A 20,159-nucleotide genomic window follows, 5' to 3' on the forward strand; every position below is an offset into this window, starting at 1 on the left:
ATAATGATAAATGAGCCTGCCAAGTCTTCCAATCCACCAAACATGTAGATGTCTCACAGAACACTATAAACTTGCTGTCATGTGCTCATGAAACTACAGAACTTTCTCCTGTCCTGTTTATCTAGACAAACCATGATTCCCAGGCTGGTTAAATGATCTTGCCTCTTTCAAAGAGAGCTGCTTTATGCAGCTTTCATTTTCATAGTTCATTACATATAATCATTTAATGTGTGGTACTTAAATCCCTTCTAGGGTTGACATTGTAGAGCAAATGAATGTAATCTATAGGAGACATTTACTTGATTATTTTATTTGAATATTGCACAAATGAAAAGATAAGGGAATTAGACATTTAACTGCCATATAAATTAATAGAATGCCATTATTGGTCCTTTTTATATTGGAGCAAAATCATTATACAGTAATCATCACTAGAGGTGATAGGCAAATGGGGGCTTCATGCAAGCTCCACAACTGAGCAATTTGGATAATACAACAGAAAATCCAATATTGCTCCCAGCATTAACTACTCAACATAGCAGGAAGCAATGTCTTCTCTTTGCTTTTCACAATTAATCTTAGCCATAAAAGGCAGTGCTCTTTGCCAACTTTGGGCTCTGAATTTGATTTTTAAAACTCCAACAGTAATCCTGAAATCACTAGGCATCAAGAAATTGTCTTCCTGTTCTGAATGCTTCATCATAATTTACTTTACATCTGTAACTGGCTAATTCCACTTACCTTGCAAGGGGTTTTCAGATTTATGAGAGCAGAAAAAGGGAGGTGGGGGACAAAACACACAAATGGGATCTAGAAAAGCACACGATAACTGTGAAAACAGCCCATCCATCATGCCCACATTTTGATTCAGAGACAGGAATGGAAGGTGCTGTTTCCACACCACTCACCCTGCACACACACACAAAGGTTTGCTCCATCGAGAGCACAACTGAAATGGATTGATTAGCTGCTAGAGAAAAATCAATACAAATATCCTAGAAAACACCATTCTGTGAATTCAGTCCGGTCCCAACAAAGTCCTGGTCACTGCTTGCCATGTTTTTCTAGATATCTAAAAATGTGGCTACAAGGAACCCAGCAAACCCAGCCCAGGGACCACAGCTAATCCCCATAATTTTATTAAAAAGAAAAAAATCATGAGTCAGCAGAGAAGAAAGGGAGAACAATTTCCCAATAACCAAATGTAGACTTATCTTAAAATGGAACAGACTGAGGTGACTGAGAAGAAAAGGAAAGCAGATAGGAAAACAATTAAATATGTACATGCTTTATGTTCAAAAGCAATGAAGATTTCTATTTATGAAATATAATCTTGACTTCAATGCTGCCCATTCAAAAGTTCATGAGTGCACTTTTGGCAGGTAAATGCTGGAGCAGCATCGACACTGCAGGAGGCCATTTTATCCAGAAGGATTTCCTGATTAGTTTACTCTCTTGAGTGCTGCTTGCCTTTCAACTGGTCTTTAGTTGGCACATTCACTATGGAGATCAGAGATAATTTTTTATAAATATTTCATGAATATGCTACTAAGGAAATCACATACTTATCGTATGTTCTATTACATTACAAGGAACCCGGACTCTAATCCTAGTCTCCATAAGTTTAGTTGTTAAGGTTTTTTTTTAATCATTTACATTATTGGCACACAGAAGCCACTAAGCAAAATTAGAAAAGCAAAGAAAGAAAACACCACTGAAACAGGGTGTGGTGACACATATCTGTAATTCTAGCACTCTTTAGGCAAAAGCAAGAAGATTATTACAGATAGGAGGCCAGCCTGGTTCACATAGTAAATTCAATGACCCAAACAGCAAGACCTTATCTCAAAAAATCCAAAAAGGGAGTCAAAAGAAAGGGAGGGAAAGGCAAGGGAGGAGTGGGAGAATCATTTTAAGGACAGGAAATTTATCTGTACTGATAAAGGAATTTACTGAGAGCATACAGACTCTTTGAGTAACATTTCACAGACCCATGATTGTTACTCACAATAGAGTACGCATTCATGGTAGAATGCTTGTAGCTCAAAGACACATGAGTTATTAAAGAATCAACAAAAGTAATAGAAATAAGAAAATATAACATGTCTTCTATCATGTTGTCTGTAAAATTATCATTTGTGATTTGAAAATACAGACTTTAGAATTCTATGAGGCCCTTAAAGTTTCAAAGTCTTTTGCAGAAACAAACCCAGCCAATGTGTTTACAGTTTGAGCTTACAAGCTGATATATCTAAAGATGGGACAAAAAAGCGCCCTTTTCAAAATCAGACAATGAAAAGTGACTGTCATATTTATATAGTTCATCTATGTAAATTTTACCAATAAAATATATTTTAAAGGAAAAATAAAGCCTATGTCTGTTATAGATGTTACAGTGATCTATCCAAATTGTGTTTTTCTTCCTGGATTCATTATAATTCCTTTACTGTAAGGAACATACCTACTTCATTCCCTTTCACAGAGCCAACAACTTACACATATCTAGAATTGTTACAACAGATAATGCTAAATAGGAGAGGTCAGACAGCCTTTTCAGATCACCTGGGCAGAGCAGTGTTTCAAGCCCTAACTTCCTATGGCAACCCTCCTGCACACAGTGGTCCTCTTAGCAAGGTATGCATGACCTCAGTGCTATAGCAACAAGGCCACATGCCAGTCAAATGAGTCACCAATCTAAGACCAGGGCCTAGGTTTCAACTGTAAGATACAGATAACAAGATAACAAATTTCAAGCCTGCATTTCAAACATCCAGTTCAGAATGAAAATAACACACAGATAAATAATGGCACAATCTTCCAAAACTTTTTTCATAAGCAACCACTAACTGCTGCTACTCTAGGATAAGCTGAATCACTCTTCGCCATTAGCCAAGCTTTGTACAGCTGACACTATCAAAGAACCACAGAAGAAACTGCCTCACGCTGCTGCTCAGAAGAGAAATCAGACTGCTGAACTGGAAACAATTATAAAAGCTCCCTAAGCCATTTATAAAATCCATGTTCCCTTTTTCTTTAATTACATATGAGACATGAGTGGGTTCATATAAAGTCATGATGCAATCCTATCAAAAGCAAGGGTAAACAATGTAGGAATAAAGGCAATTCTTCACTTCCTAATTAGTGATTTTGTAGTTTTATATTTTTCAGTTTTATCAAGTGAAATAAGATAGGTTTTTAAAAGTTTATGAAATTTCATAATGTTGAGTACTGCTTCCTGTAACTTTTAATTAGTAGTGGTGTGTTGCAGAATATTTGTTTAACTATGCAAAGATGTGTTGCATTTGTTTGACTATGTAAAGATGTGCTGCGTTTCTTTATGTTGTGGAATATTTGTTTAGCTATGTAAAAGTAAAAATATGTTGCATTTGTTTAATTATGTAAAGATGTGCTGCTGCTTTTACATTGCCTGCCTAAAGCACCTGATTGGTCGAACAAAAAGCTGAATTTGCACAACTTCCAGGAAGAGAGTACAAGTAAGAGGAGAAATTTAGGCTAAAGGATGAACGAAAAAGAGAAAACAGAGAGATGCCAGGGGCCCGTCCGACACAGTGGAAGCAAGAAAGTAGGACATACAAAAGGAAAGAAAGGGAAGAAACCCCTGAGGCAAAACATAGATGGAATAGAAACTGGCTAAATTAAGTTGAAAGAACTAATGGGACAAGCCTAAGCTAAGGCTGAGCATTCATAATGAATAATAAGTCTCTATGTCTTTATTTAGAAGCAGGTTAGCAGACCAAAGAAAACTCCAACTACAGTAGTTGATACATAGATCACACACACACTTAATATCCCCATTATCAAACAGATACATGCAAAGGCAAGCACCAGTTAATAGTGCCAGCCAAAATGACCAGGTGCATATAGGATTCTATCCAAACACTTGCCCCTTCTGAAAAATGCTTCCAGGAATCTTTCTGAAGAAAAGACAATATCCCAGAACACACACACACACACACACACACACACACACACACACACACACACACACACACACACACACACACAAAAACTAACACTAAAAACAGAGTGTTATCAAGAAACAACAAGCTGCCTTTGTTTCTTATCAGCACCTGTTGAATGTGAACATGGAAAATGAGTAAGTTAAAACTAAGTGGTTAAAAACTTGTTTTTTATGTCAGTAAATGAACCAAGGTCATGCTTTTCTCTATTACATGAAACATTCCAAATTTGTGTTGATAAAAGCTTTAAATAGACTGACTAAAGAAATGTGTTTGGAATGCAAGCATTATAACATTTAGGGTTTGAGTACTGAACACAGTTTTCCAAGTTACTCGATAAAAGGAAAAGTAATAGCCAGTAACCCACAAGATGAGGAGACAACAAACTACCTGCATGCTGGTTGTAAAAACATATCACTGTTATATACACAGATTAAAAACAAAGACAAAAGAGGAAGGTCATGGTTTAAGCAATTTTGTGTCAAAACAACGGTGACTCGTGGTAAAGATAAGCCTTGCTATTTGTTGAGGGCCAGAGGCATGATTCAGTGGACAGTAAGCAGCCCAGGGGACTGATTCTCTCAGGACACTCCCCAACACCAGTACTCCCACAACCCAGAGCTGTGGGTTTCATTCACCTCACAAAAATCCTAACAAATTTCAGAGCTGTGTGGATGAGTGATTAATTTCTTTCTTTCACTTATTCATCCCTTATTTTCACTTTCCCATATCTAGGGAGGGGTGATGCTGCAATGTGCTGTTTACCTGAGAGTAGTTAAGTGGAAAAGTCATATAGGACCATGATTTTAAAAATATGGTTTGAATGATTAATCTCATACTATCCTCTGTTAGCTGAGCAGACATTTAAACCTCAGAGAAACTGGAACCCTTTTAAAAGGAAGTACTGCTTAGAAGATGAATATGACTTCTTGAGAACACTGACTTCATACATAATTCTAGAAACTCTTACCTTGAAAGGACTGCTTGGCTCTCTCTACAAGTTCATCAATGGGATAGCTGGCCAGGTTTCCTCTGGCATGTTTAGTTTTGCAGTAGGTACAAGCATTGAGACACCTGTTCAAATGATGGCAACAAATAAGGCTCAAAAATTTAAAGACAAGGCATACAGAAACCGACAGGCAAAACAGTGCACTGACATTTTAGTAACATTTGCTTAATTTATATGAGATACAAAAATAATTATCTACATGATTCATATTTAACTTCCATGAGGAGCAGAGTTGGTAATCCTTGTGACTTTTAACTGTGAGAGAATGATCACAGAAAGTCACAGATTATCCTGAACACACAAATCTATAAGGAGCAAAATTTATAGATACCTTAAATGATTAAACACACATATCTATGAGAACCCAAGTTTATAAACCTCATGATTAATCAAAGGAAAATCAAAGCACAGCACCTTTTTTTTGGGGGGGGGTACACTACCAGTATTTATTTGGCCATTTAATAACTAGAAAATTTTAGAATTACACATATGTAGCTTTATAGGAATATTAGTATATTCATTGAAATTTTAACTGATAATTTTAAAATGAATAAATAGGCAACAGCATTTTTATCAGAAGATTGCAGATTATTTTTCTCTCCTTGAGGAAACTATTAAGATACTCCTGTGAGCCGGGCGATGGTGGCGCAAGCCTTTAATCCCAGCACTCGGGAGGCAGAGGCAGGCGGATGTATGTGAGTTTGAGGCCGGACTGGACCGACAGCCTCCAAAACAATACAGAGAAACCCTGTCTTGTAAAGCCAAAAAAGAAAAAAGAAAAAAAAAAAAAAGATGCTCCTGTGAGCATTTGAGGAGTTACACCAGCAGAGAAAACAAATGGGGACGACAACAGTAGCTGGGCGAAATGGGGAAAAAGTTACATGCCACACTAGAATATTGAGTCCTTTAGTTTGAAATACAATTTAAATAAGTGAATCACCAAATAAAAGAAACAACTTTTAATATATGAAAAAAATCTCAGTCTAAGAACACTGAACAAAGCAGATGCTGTCTCTCCTCAGTGGTCCAGTATCCACTATAAGGAACAAGGCCCCCCAAAAGGTCATTAGTACACAAATGCTTCAAATTTTCACATTGTAATCAACAGAATTTGATAAATGAACGTCACGGACATGATTCTACCGGTATATACCTGTGAGATATGTATGAATCATTCTCCTTAGTAGTAGTCAAACCAAAAATGCTTAATGTCTGATAGTTTTGCATATTACTCTAGGGAACAACAACAGTGTACATTTTGAAATGCGCTTTACTACTTAAACAAGCACTGATCATTAAGTTTCAACAATGTTCCTTCCAAGGAATTTACATGAATTTTAAATATTGAGGGCCTTTTGTAATTTTGGAAGAATGATGCGTGCCTCTGTTGTCCACAGAGGATAACCCTTCTCTTTCCTTCTGAGGAGAAAGATTAGGCACACTAGAGTTCCTTTAGTCTTGTCTGGGGGGGGCGCGGGGGGAGGGCATATTAACAACAATGTCCACCACACACAATGGAGATACACCTCAAAAAGTAAGTGTCAAAGAACAGCTCAGGTTTAAGTTCAGACTTGCCAGATTTCAACTCTATGGTTCTTCCTTATGATCTTCCCCTAGGAATAACTGTACATCAGACATCCTTGGGGTAGGGTAGTAGAATCTACGTTTAACAAAAAGGAGACTCTGTGCTCAATTTCCAACATTCCAGTATCAAAACCAACAAACACCCAAAACAACAATAGAAACCATCCTCGATCTATAGAAAGAAAGAAAGAAAGAAAGAAAGAAAGAAAGAAAGAAAGAAAGAAAGAAAGAAAGAAAGAAAGAAAGAAAGAAAGAAAGACAGGTCCTCACGCAGCAGGAGCTAAGGTAATCCAGTATAATTTGGCAGCACTTATTTTCTTCATAAAACATTTGTTTGAAATATGCACTTCTCTGTATTAGTTTTGAGAGATCTGAAGTCAGGTTTCCTGTCCGGACTGGCCCATGCTTGTACTTTGCATTCCTGCTGTCATCTCTTTTCTGTTTCTCATCTTCTTGTTGAGTCTATGGGCAAAATGTTGTCACCTCATATGACTTGTTCTGTTTCAACTTCAGGAACTCAATTCCCAGTGCTATGCTGGGTACACTGGGAGGCCAGTGTGCTCTCTTACTTTTCCTCAAGTGTTCCCATGCATCTAGGATTCCCCTCTGATTGCCATTTACTGAAATTAGCAGTTCCAGGCAAGCTGCCACTTGAAGCTCTAATGCTTCAGGGACCTTGCTCTCCTCTTCTTTGTGCTATGCAGATGAAGAGTACTGAGAAACCCATGGACAACCTTGAGAGAAGCCACTAAGACTTCTGACGAGGGTTGCTTGTTACAAGATACCATGTCAGAGGAAAGGATTGGAAGCAAACATGGGAAGCAGAGAAGGGAAAGAAGTGTTTTAAACAAAACATGGGTGAATTGATACAGGTAAGCCAGTACAAAAGATTTTACTGTTGGTAAATTTCAAGTGCCAGTCACAAGGTGTTTTATGCAACTAGTGTTAAGTAACATTAAGGAAATGTATTAAGTTTAGATTACTAGGTGTCAGATATGCCAAACTCTGTAGAACAGACGTATTGAAAACAGTTTAGCTTAAAAGCAGGTATGGAAACCAAATGACATTTTATTATTGTCTTATTCAATAAGGGCAGAAGCACAGCCTCTCCACAAAAAACTGTTTATGAAAATGTACTTAAAATGATATTTCAAAAACAATTCTATAATCAGAAAATCCAGGAAATATAAATAGTATATTAGGAATTCAAAATACTCTTCACTCAACTGTTCTGCCCGAAATTGTTGATGAAACATTTTGGGATTTTAAATTTACATTTATAAGATACATTCATTTTCATCTGTCAACATAAAAAAAAGCTAACCATTGATAGTGACCTTAAACTTAATAATTCAAGAGTGCACATGTATAAACGTGCCACAACAGGACCAACTCAGGCAGTCAGTCTTATGTCTAACTAATAGGAGGGGTCTAACACAATGCCAAAGCAGAGAAGAATGAGCTTTTTGATGTTTCAAAACAATTTTTTTGCAGTCACCAGAAACTGTGTTGACCAATAATTTCAACACTTCAAGCCTCCTTTAAAATAAGGGAATTCATAATAGACAGTTTCAATTGTCCTTAAGCAATTAAACAATTGTCCAAGAGCCAGTTTCTTCAACTGTCAGAAAACAAAAGATCTTTGAAGGCTTACTGCTCAAAGCCAAAACCAAACTAAGGTGGCCACTGAAGTGCAAGGATGCAGGAAACCCTCCACAGCCCCTGGCAATGGGGACAGAAGAGAAAGCTCAACACACCTACACATCTTGTGAGCTGGATGCTGGCCAAGAAACACTAACAGGCCCAAGAACAGAGAGAGATTAGATTGAACTCAGCAGTACAACCCTGAGGCCTGAAAGAGCATATGCAATAGAATATTTTTAGACTATATAAACTAAACAAATCAAATATAACAATGAAGGTTTAAAAATCATGATAATCCAAAAGATTGGAACACAGGATAATATGCTAACTCAATACTGGACCATATGAAGCAACAACAACAACAACAAAAAAAAAACCCAACCCCATATCATAGTCTTATCAAAAACTTAGATACTGTAAGTTCTACAATAATTTAGAGAGCACAGTAACACTCTAAAACACAGCTCATATTATCTATTTTAATGAAGAGGGGGCAGAGTGAGAAAGCTAATATGAATTAAGCTCGCACTTCTCCTTGCTTCTTGGTCAAGAATAAATTTGAATATGCAAAACCTATTTGAGAATAAAGCATTAAGATTGAAGTATTAATTACTGAAATGGGACACTGCAGTCCCTCCATATACTTTAATCCTAGCTTATTTTTAATAAGTTGGTTGAGTATAAAATCTTTTTAAGAACCTTCAAGTGTGACAAAATAATAAGCTCTTGGAAAAGCTACACTGTAATCTGGTCGTGTAATTCTATGCTGAGGTATCATCATGCAAAAGAAAAAGAAAAGTCTAAGAAACAAAATATTTGAAGGATACAGGTTGTGACAGACTTAGCTATTAATAGCACCTACTGTGCCTCCTCATCAGGATTTTAAAGGATTTTTCCAGAGAACAATGACCAAGTGTTTGAACTAATAGGCAAATGCAGGAGACACTATCAGCAGACTGATGAGGTCTTCAGGTAATAAAAAGATGCTGGCTTGTCAAGGTTGAAACCCTAAGCAAAAGAAAATGGAGCACCAGAAACACAGTAGAAGTGAGGCTCCAAAATAAGGAAGTCTTCAACTTTCTGAGATCAGAATTCTCCCAGCAGAGATGACGTCATCCGCCCTCATCACTGACTGCCTGTTCTCTACAGAAGCCAGAGCTTCCAGGATAACTCAGTATCATCTTTCATTGTGTACTCTCCTGTATATTAAAAATTACATTATAGAGATGGCACCTCCATTCCCCTTACTTCATCCCTATTAGCTCCATTCTTTGCATCAAAAGGACGAAATAATGGATTTTCACTTCCACGGATTTCATCACCATTCCTTTTACCTGAAAGGATTACTCTTATGGCCAGTACCAATTGATTCCCATAAAAATTCAAGACCTTTAAGATAATTTTGGTAGGAATGGCAGCTGATAATAGCAAGAGAAGATTGCTGCATGCTTGCCAGACACTGCCTTAGGCATTTTACATACTAAAGAAGCAAGAGGCATTATCTGGATCTTTCATAAAGGAAACTAAAGCTCAAAAGAATTATAAATTGTGCCTAAAGCTACATGGAGCCAAGTCAGACTCAATTTCTTCCTTTTTTCTGTGATGCTGGAGACCACACCCAGGAACTCAAACACATTAGGCTTCCACTTTTGTAATTCCAGCACTACACCCAATTCATCTTATCAGAAATTCCCACAACACAAATTGTATTCTGTACTGCTCTAATGACTCAAAACCTACCTCTCTGTCAGAATATAAATTGATAGCATGAGTCTTTAAAAATCACAATTGAGAGTTAGTGAGTAAGAGTGTCTTACTGAGTAAGAATTCTTGCTGCGCAACAGAGAGGATTTAAGTTCAAATCCTCAAGACTCATGTAAAAAGCTAGGTGTAATCACCCATGCAAGTACAAACCATGCAGTATGGCAGACAGAGACAAAAGGATTGCTGAAGATCTGGGGCACAAGCCCAGCTCCAGGTTCACTGAAAGGCAGTGTCTCAAAGGCATAGGGAAGAGCTTATAAAATCCGGCACACTCCTCTGGCCTTCACCTGTGCCATGACTCTACAGTCACCACACATATACACGTACAAATAAAAGTCTTGCAATTGTCTTCAGAAGCATGCAGCATGCTTTATAGTGTACCACTGCCTTTAACACAACCCTTGTATACCACTGAAATATCAACAATACTTGATACTACTGGAGATTTCACAATGGACTGGACCTATTAGTTATCAGTTACCACCCTCTACTCAGTTAAGAGATGTGCTAAACAGGGAAGGCCTCAGTAAGACACACACTGGGAAAGAGAAGACACCATTTTCAGCAACAAAATTTTCTATAAAGTTAAACTAACTTGTGCTACCACTACTGTTTTTTAAAATATTTCTTTCATTTTTTGAGATTCTATCATACCCCCTTTCCTTTTCTTGCCTCTGAATTCAACCATATATCCTTCATTGTTCTTTTCTAAACCTATGACCTGTTTCTTCATTAATTGTTGCTATACACACACTCATAAATACATACGTACAGCCTGCTCAGTCTGCATAATGTTACTTGTACTTATTTTTTTCAGGGCTGACAAATGGTTATTGGATAACAAGTTGTTATGGCTTCCCTAGAGAAGACTAGCCAACGACCCACCCCTACATTTGCCTCCCCCGACCCCAGCTCTCCCTAATTGTCTGTAGTTCTTTGTGTAGAGTTGAAGCCTAACAGGTTTTCCTCTATCCCTGTTAGCATGTCTGTTGTTGTTCTCGTTCAGCTCATGTTTAGGCAGTCATGTTGGTAAGATACGGGTATAGTTCTGACATTGCCAGGAGTCACAGTCACATAGGAATCTCCCTGTTCCTCCTGGCTCTGGCAATCTTTTCAATCCTATTCCACAATGATTATTGTACCTTAAAAGGATATACAGGAGTTGGATCATAGACTGGGCTCCACAACCCTGCATTTTGAATGCTATGGCTTTCTGTAATGATCTCTGTTGAAAAGTGATGTTTCCCTGATGACTCTAGAAGAACACTACACATATCTGTGGGTATAAAGACCTATTATTACTATTTTAAAGAAAAAAATGGCTAACTACCAAATAAAAAGAATTCAAAAATATAAATATACACATACAGTTTCAATAAACTCATATTTTACTTACATTTCTTAGCCTTCCAGAGACCAACAAAGAATCATCAACATTTCTGGAGCCTATTTCTATAAACTATGCATTATCGTATCCCCAAGTTTGCCTTATAAATCTAGAAAAACATTCAGAACTTAAAATGTACAAAAAAATGGCAAGAAAACATCTCTGTTCAACTGAGTAGTGCCCTGATTAGCAAATACATCATCTGATGGAGTGTAGAATAGTTATCAATCACACATATCAAATATAATCTGGGATGAATTGTCCATGTTCTCTATTTGTAGTTCATGGTTTCATGCCCACAGCAGCAGCAACTGTTTTCTGGTGGTGTTTACTAAACAAGGTGAAAGATGAGCAAGAAGCAAGTCCATTTACTGTGATATACATCCTTTCCTTAAAAGTGTCCTTTGTATCAACTACATTATTTCTATTTTATAAAACAGTAGCAATAGTCAAAGAATTAAGTCAAGATGCTATCTATTCCTTCTAAAGAACAGCAGTAGAGAGCTGCAACTAATAGTAAGTATTTGTCAATTAAGCAAAGATGTCTCAATGGCTACTGAGGCTAAAACCATTCCTCATCTCACACACACACACACACACACACACACACACACACACACACACACACACACACACAGAGCAAGACTTCTGAACCAGCTTACAGAAGTCTGTACTCTGTAAATATATACATTATACTGTTGTCCAAAATTTTAATTAATTAGTATATGAACCCCATGTATACCCAGTACAAATATCATCTTGTCATGTAAGACTTTCCATATAGCTGTTCATTGATGTTAAGTCCAAATCCATTACTTGATAAAATATTTCAAGTTATAGTCTCATGAATCCAGCAAATCTAAAGGAACAGCAGAGCAGGGACAATGCAGAGTCTGAAGCTATCCAGGAAGGCCTGGCTCTCTGCTGCTGCTCAGTATGCAGAGTACTGTACCACAGGCTGTTAGCCAGGGGTGAGACAAGATTCAATGTGTAGTTCCTATGGAATGGATAACACTTTCACATTCTTGTCAAAAAGCTTCAAGTTCAACACAACCATGGGACCAAAGGGATCCTGTAAAATTAAAAAAAAAAAGACACAAACACCCTTTTCAAAAAATTAATAGCATAAATAAGGGCTAGGCATAGCTGAATGAACAAATAAATGCTTAGTTCACACAAGAACATCTGTTCACATACACATGCAGATAAACAATGGAGAGAGAGAGAGAGAGAGAGAGAGAGAGAGAGAGAGGGGGGGGGGGGAGGAGGGGGAGTCTTTCCCACTTCTATCCAAAGTCCTTGTTCCATTAGACTGCTTGTTTGGGGATTGGCTTTTTATTTAGTCACAAGTATCTGGCCCCTTTACTAGACTGACTGAATAGACTATGTAAGAATATAAATAGGACATGCTTCCATAAATACTTTTAGTAGTGGTGTTATTACATATGACTGAGGTAAACCCAAATTAATGAGATGATTAGGTAAGACACAGCATTATTTCCTGTAAATTCACAGCAGAGATCTGCTGTTAAGTACAAATTGACAGCTACACTCACAGATATTCTAAGGGAATATCATAAGGTAAATAATCCCCAACAAAGATTGACCCAGGGTTATGATGATCCCATTGAGCCACATGCTAACCATACAAAGGAAACACTCTGAAGAATAGACCTCAAGCTACAGCTTAAAATAAGGTACAGCAAGAACTACTGCTTTAGCTTCCTCTGCAGCTCTGAAGCCTGACCTCTGCCAAGGTGAAATCGAAAGGAAACACTGCATGGAGCTAATTCAATACTATTTAACAGGTGCCCATTTTGACACCTAGGATAAAGGGTATTGTTCTAACATTGGTCAAAACATCCTGATAAAGGGGAAAAATTGTTATATTTCAAGTGTTGAAACTAGAAAGCTAATTTCAGATAGATGTCTAACATGTGAGAATATAAATTATTTGGGTTGATGACAGAGTAATTTCTGAGGAATAAAGATGAGAATATTAAACAGAAAAGCAAAGCCTAGGCACATATGCTGTGGCCAGGCATTCATACCTCAACATATTTTCCAAATCTGGAGGACAGGACTGGGACAGAAACACTTAAAATTACAATACCTTAACTAGAATTCAATATCTGTCTCTACTTTTTGAACTGACTACATAAAACAGAGGCCAGGGCAAATACTATTTCCAGAGAGACAAAGGGAATTCCATAGCTCTACGCTATCCAGTCCGCTGGCTCTCACATTGATACCCCAAGGCAGGTGAGACAAGGCACGTGAAAAGAGTGTGCTTCCCTCTCAGGTCTTTGGTAAAGAGCAGTTCTTGGGAAGGGGGTTAGGATAATTCTTAAAAGCACTACCTCTGAGGACTGTAGAGATAGCTCAGCAATTCAGAGCACTACCGACTCTTGAAGCAGACCCAGGTTTGATTACCAACACCCACATGGGACTTCACAGTCAGATGTAACTCCAATTCTAGGGGATCCAACACCCTTTTCTGGTCTCTGAGGGCAACAAGTTTGCATGTGATACACACATATGCAGACAGGTAAACAGTTAACTACACAAAAATAAACTAAAGAAAATAATTTAAATGAACCCATTAAGTAACTAATTCAATCATTTATAAAAGACTTCTTTTTTGGAAGTATTAAGACTAAAAAGGGAAAAATACATCTCAGATAAGAGAAATAAGTCAATTTAAGAACTCAAATGTTGGGGCTAGAGTATATCTCCACAGTATAGTATTTATGAACCATGCCAGAAATCCTATATTCCCAGAATATCAAACAGATATCTGAACACTTGGTGCTGAGTTGGTGGTGCTGCTTAGGTGGGTGGAGGTGGTATGGCTTTTCTGGAGGAAGTACATCCTTGGAGGCAGACATTAAAGTATCAGGTGCACACACCATCAGCACATTGCTCTCTACTGCCTGCTGTGGTACATGACATAAGCCCTCAGCTTTCGGCGTATGCCACCATGCCTTTGCTCTGCCATCATGGACTTGTCTGGAATCATAAGCCCAAATATACCCATTCTTCTATAACTTGCCTTGGCTATGGTGCTTTATCGCAGTAATAAAAAGTACCTAACACACACACCCAGAACAGACAAAAAGATATCTTTGGAGATGAGTCAATCGGGAGGAACTTATGAGGAAATGGTAACAATCATTCTGTTTTATGCTGATGCAGCTATCTGGTGACAGAGACAAAGTTGCACTAGAAGAGACCTGAATCCTTCCTCCTCTATTATTTTCCAGTTGTTCTGGCTTATAATTTGAAACAGAATAGCCACAGCACAACCTTGGCTTCTCTATTTCATTACCCAAACAGTACTGCTTTTCCTTTTTTATATGTACAACAGTTTTGTGATAATATGTGAACATTGTACTGTTGGTAATATGATAATGGGATCCCTCCCCATCATACAAACTTTGTAAGGAACTTGTCTGTTTGGTTTACTTCAAGGCTTTTCTTTTCCTGATGGTAATTCTTAATTCTACCTTAAGTCTTGAAGCCATCGCTAAGTGAAGGGCACAAGTCCACTAACAATTCTGTTACAGAACCTGCTGTGGCGGCCTGTCCCAGTCTCCTTTTCCTTCATTTACAGTGGAGACAGAAGAGGGAATACCTGAGGAAGCAAAAACACATGGTGTCTTTTCAACAATTGGCCCAATAAAAAAGAGAGTTGTTAATACAAGGTTAAGGAAGCTGGGCTCTTGGTACATAGTGTATCTTCATCTTCTTAGGAGGCATTCTAGGTTCAAGGGGTCAAGCTCTATATCCCAGGTGGGAAACTTGATGGTGAGGAGACAGCTGCATCTGAAAAGGTCCTTTGATTTGAGGTTGGGAGTAGGACAAGAAGTTCATTTCTGCTTCACAGGTACTGGATTCTTTGTTTTTTAAGACTTTCATCATTTCCACACCTTGCTCCCACTCCCAGTTCCTCCCAAATCTTCCTATTCTCTCGCAATCTTGTCATCTCTTGTATCATTTCCTACTACCCTTCTTTTAAAGTGAGAGTTGCTATCTGGAATCACTGCTGTGCTTGCTTCAGCACTGTGAACAAACATAAATGAGTAAGTCTTTAACTAGATATTTCATGACCATGAAGCATTACTACAGACCTGAGAGAGGGACCAAGGACCACCCAGAGATCCTGGTCTTGTAACTAAAGGATACTCTTAGTGGTTCTGGTCTGGAAGTGGTCATGTGATATTTCTGGAGGTCATGTTTTACTAAGGAATATATTCAGGTGAGGGTGTGGAGATGTGTATGGATGTCTACAAGTAAAGGTAATGAATTAGAGCAGGTTTGCACCAGAAACGTATTTCTTCAAGTTGGCTAGTTCTACCTTGTATGTCTAAGTGAGCACTGCCACTCACCACTATATTTAAGTACTATGAACTGAATCTGAATTCTCACTCAGCTGGGGGCATTTATGTGCATTCTGTTGGGTGATCTCAGCTATTTATGAATGCAACTTCATTAAAAGAGAGAGTTGTGTGAATAGATATACTAAAGAGCAGTACTAAACCAAGCTTCTCATTCATTTTCTTCCTCTGTCTTCCTTGCTCTCTGGTCTAGACACATAAATCTGCCCTGTGACCTCAAGCACCCTGTGAGAGGGTATTGAGATATTTGGCTGTCTGAGAGAAAAGGAGGTGAATTACAATGCATTTGACTAGATTCCACCCAACAATTAATCTAACCCTCAGAGAGATGGGGAGGGAGGGAGAGAAAGAGAGAGGGGAGATGGAGGGAGAGGGAGGGGGAGGGAGGGAGAGAGAGAGAGAGAGAGAGAGAGAGAGAGAGAGAGAGAGAGAGAGAGAGAGAGAGAGAGAGAGAGAGATTTTGTTCAAGACTCTACTTTTCTCACTCATGGAGTCTAGAAAGCTCAAAAATAGTACATGCCAGAATCAGTCCAGGAGTACACAGCATGGCTCATTCAAACATTCCACTCCCCTGTTCAATGAATGGTGAGTCTGGGGAAGTACATTCAGACAAAGTCAGTTAGCACTCAGCATTCACATGGAAATTGCTATTAGCCCAAGAAAGTACATGGGACAAAATTCCTATCAAGAAAATGCACTGAACATCCCTGGGGAGATACTGCTTTATGCTTAAAATGGAAAACATCTGTCCTAAAATTGTGACCAGCCTGCAAACTGGACCATTTGATCCTTAGACCATACAAGCAAATACAGTGAAAATGTTTCAAGTAGAGATACATGAACCAAATAACCAAAGTATTTACTAACATGAATCAGGAACATTAAAGAAACAACTAAATTTTAAACTCTCTTAAACCATGAAAAAGAATTCTGGAGACAGAGTCTCCCTGTATATCCCAGACTGGCCTAAACTCAAGGTCCTCCTTCGTCAGCTAAGATGACATATGTGTGCCACCACATTAAGCTCTGGGACAATCTTTCACTTTTGCAATTTTTCTAGTTGCCAACATACAGAATGCTTGGTATTAGGTTATACTAGGTAGAAATAATGAAGAAATAGTCCCTGCATCAAAACGCAAAAGAATTACAGAGCAGACATACGACAAAGGTACTGTAGAAAGGACAGTTTAGAGAACTGTTTAAGCTTCTGAATTTGTGGGAAATCAAAAGATATAGAGATTAAAAACTTCAAACATATACTCACCAAGGTCATTATTCTAATTTTACAGCTAAAAAATAAACACTACCCAATTTAGTTAATAGATTCCAAGAAGAAAAACACGGATTGAAAATGCAGCTTAATACTGCCATGGAAACCTTTCTTCCTGGCTAAAGGCAGCATCACAATATGCACAGGCCCCCATCCATCCATGATAGTAATCCTGTAGTTGAAGTGTGGAAGTGTGGAAAGTAGAGGTAGGGCAGAAATGTGGGCCATTTTCGACGTTCTGGGGTAAAAAATTCATTTTAATTGTAGTCTTGTTATTTAAATTTTAATTTATAACAAATTTTAAAAATTGGTCTCTTGCTGGGTGATGGTGGTGTATACCTTTAATCCCAGCATCAGTAAGCAGAGACAGGATTTCTGTGAGTTCGAGGCCAGCCTGATCTATAGAATGAGTTCCAGGACAGCCTCCAAAACAACAAAGAAACTGTCTGGAATACCCCCCCCCAAAATGGTTTGAAATGTTTCTAAGTATCATCTACTTAAAGAAAATCTTTGTGAGACACACCACAGAAATTGCCATCTTTGTAAGCAGATCGTGAAAAATGTATGCTCTGAAGCAGTTAAACACTGTGCTCCCTCCATCAAGCAACGAAGGAGCTTCCAAGCCCAAGACCAACAAATGTCGTGTGTTTCCTTGACTTCTCACTGAGTTACTTTTATTTATTTGGAGAAATAGAAGGGAAAACCTACCACTATCTTTCTCTACGATGTGAATAGGTATTCTTCTTATTGGTTAATAATGAAGCTGTTTGATCACGATCGCTTCAGCAGCACATATACTAAAATTGGAACAATACAGAGAAGATTACATGGCCCCTGCACAAAAATGACAGGCAAATTGGTGAAGCTTTCCCTATTTTTCTACTGTGGAAATCGGTATGGCAACTTTTCAGAAAATTAGGGATCAACCTGCCTCAAGACACTACAATACCACTTTGGGGCATATACCCAAAGGAGGCACATTCATCATAAGGAAATAACTCAATTATGTTCATAGCAGCATTATTTGTAATAGCCTGATCTTGGAAACAACCTACATGCCCCTCAGTTGAAGAATGGATAAAGAAAATGTGGTACGTTTACACAATGAAGTACTACTCAGCAGTAAGAAACAATGACACCTAAAAATTTTCAGGCAAATGGACAAAACTAGAAAAAAAAACATCCTGAGTAAGGTAACCTAGAACAAGAAAGACAAATATAGTATGTACTCACTCATAAGTGGAAACCAGACATAAAGCAAAAAACACCAGCCTACAATCCACAACCCCAGAAGCTAGAACCCTCTTCCAGAAACAGATGGAAGCAGATGCAGAAATCTACAACTAACCGTTGGACCAAGCTCCTGTAGTATAATCAAAGTGAGGGAGAAGTGATAATATGAACAAAATAATCAAGACCAGGATTGAGAAACCCACAGAATCAGTTGGCCTGAGCTAGTGAGAGATCACCTACTCTGGTCTGACAAATGGGGAACCTGAATAAGAATGAACTAGACTCCCTTAATGTAGGTGACAATGGTGCAAAAGGGACGATATATGAGGTCGCTGGCAGTGGGTCTAAGATCTAACTCTAATGCAAGCACTGACTCATTGAAGCCCATTCTATAAGAAGAGATACCTTGTTCAGCCTAGACACGTGGGTGTGAGGGGTGGGGGCGTGCCTTGGTCCTGCTTCAACAAGATGATGGAACAGATTTGGTAGACTTCCTAGGGGAGGCGTTACCCTCTCCAAGGAAAAGATGGGAGGTGGAGGTGGCTGGGGGGAGCATGAGGAGAGGACGAAGTGGGAACTGAGATTTGAATGTAAAAACTAAATTAATTGTTTAAAAATAGAAAAAAAAAGTGCTGATCGACCAATTGCCAGGCAAGATAAGGTTAGGCAAAACAAACAAACTGAGGACTCAAATAAGGAGGGGTGGAGTTGAGAAAGATAGCAGCCAATCACCTAAAGCAGGATATGTTGAAAATTAGGTAAAAAGCATTGAGCAGAGTGTCAAAACATTGATAGAAACATAGGTTAATTTAAATGGAAAAGTTACTTAGTAATAAGCCTGAGCTATTGGTTGAGCATTAATAGTTAACATAAGACTCTAAGTGACTATTTGTAAGAGGCTATGGGACAGGACCAGACAGAGAAACCTCCAACTATAATTATCAATTTATTTTTCCAGAAAAAAGACTTATTTCATTTTCATTTATGTCTGTCTGTCTGTCTGTGTTTGTGTACAACATATATGTATAGGTGTCCATAGAGCCAGAAGAGGCATTAAGAGCCCTTGGAGCTAACATTCCAGGCAATTTTAAGCCACCCAACATGGATGCTGGGAAAACAACTACGGTCCTCTCAATAAGAGTAGCAAGTGCTCTTAACAGCTGAGTCATTTTATAGTCTAGTGTCCATTTAGGTTTGTGGTTAGTGTACTTTTATATTAAGTTGAACAAACTATTCAAATTGAAAATTATTCATGAGGGGCAGAATATTGTTCTGCAATGTAGAAATCTTGTTGGTCTTACCAAGACCCAGTTTTGGTTCTGAGCACCCCACTCCAGCTCACAATCATCCCTAACATCAGCTCTAAAAGATGCCCTTTTCTGAATAAAAAGGACATCATGTATACAAGTAGCGCACAGACATATACTCAGGCAAAGTACTCATATGCATAAAATAAAAAAATTAAAGAAAACAATTGATAAAAGTATCTGAAGATATACAGTAATACTTGCACATCCTCACTCTAAGAAACCAAAACTGTTACTGCCAGCACAATTTCAGGCTTTCAGGATAGACCTTGGGGTGAAACATCTGAGGATTCTAATATTTGTTTTCTCTTATTTCGGTCTTTGGGAACCTTAAAAACTTTCTCCACCACCTGCATATAAGATTCTACCTACTGCTGAGGTGGCCTTTTTATGGTAAACTGCATGATTAAAGTTGAAGATAATGTCTTAAATTGCATCCACCCAAAAACTATGGTGTAAACAGAAAAGAGGCAGATAGACTTCAGATAATGAATGCCTATAATAATCATTGCTTTGCATATGGAGAAATTAAGAATAATCTTTTGTTGATTGTTTTGATGCTTTCAGGATGACCAATGACCAAC

General features: G+C 38.2%; 1 protein-coding gene and 1 non-coding gene across 6 annotated transcripts in view; one reads left to right on the forward strand and one right to left on the reverse strand.

Annotated features, from left to right (window-relative positions):
* Positions 1–20,159, reverse strand: part of Cdkal1 (CDK5 regulatory subunit associated protein 1 like 1) — a 523,909-nt gene that overhangs the window by 293,132 nt on the left and 210,618 nt on the right. For all 5 annotated transcript variants that reach the window (XM_021225040.2, XM_021225041.2, XM_040755764.1 and 2 more), the window contains one exon: positions 4,951–5,054. In XM_021225040.2, the coding sequence (XP_021080699.1) occupies positions 4,951–5,054 (104 nt within the window). The remainder of the gene's footprint in view (positions 1–4,950; positions 5,055–20,159) is intronic.
* On the forward strand, positions 17,813–17,914 carry LOC121143834. The gene has a single exon (XR_005881150.1). It is a non-coding gene; the product is annotated as a U6 spliceosomal RNA (small nuclear RNA).

This window comes from Mesocricetus auratus, unplaced genomic scaffold (genome assembly GCF_017639785.1).
Source record: "Mesocricetus auratus isolate SY011 unplaced genomic scaffold, BCM_Maur_2.0 Super-Scaffold_100013, whole genome shotgun sequence".
In the NCBI taxonomy this organism is placed as follows: domain Eukaryota; kingdom Metazoa; phylum Chordata; class Mammalia; order Rodentia; family Cricetidae; genus Mesocricetus; species Mesocricetus auratus.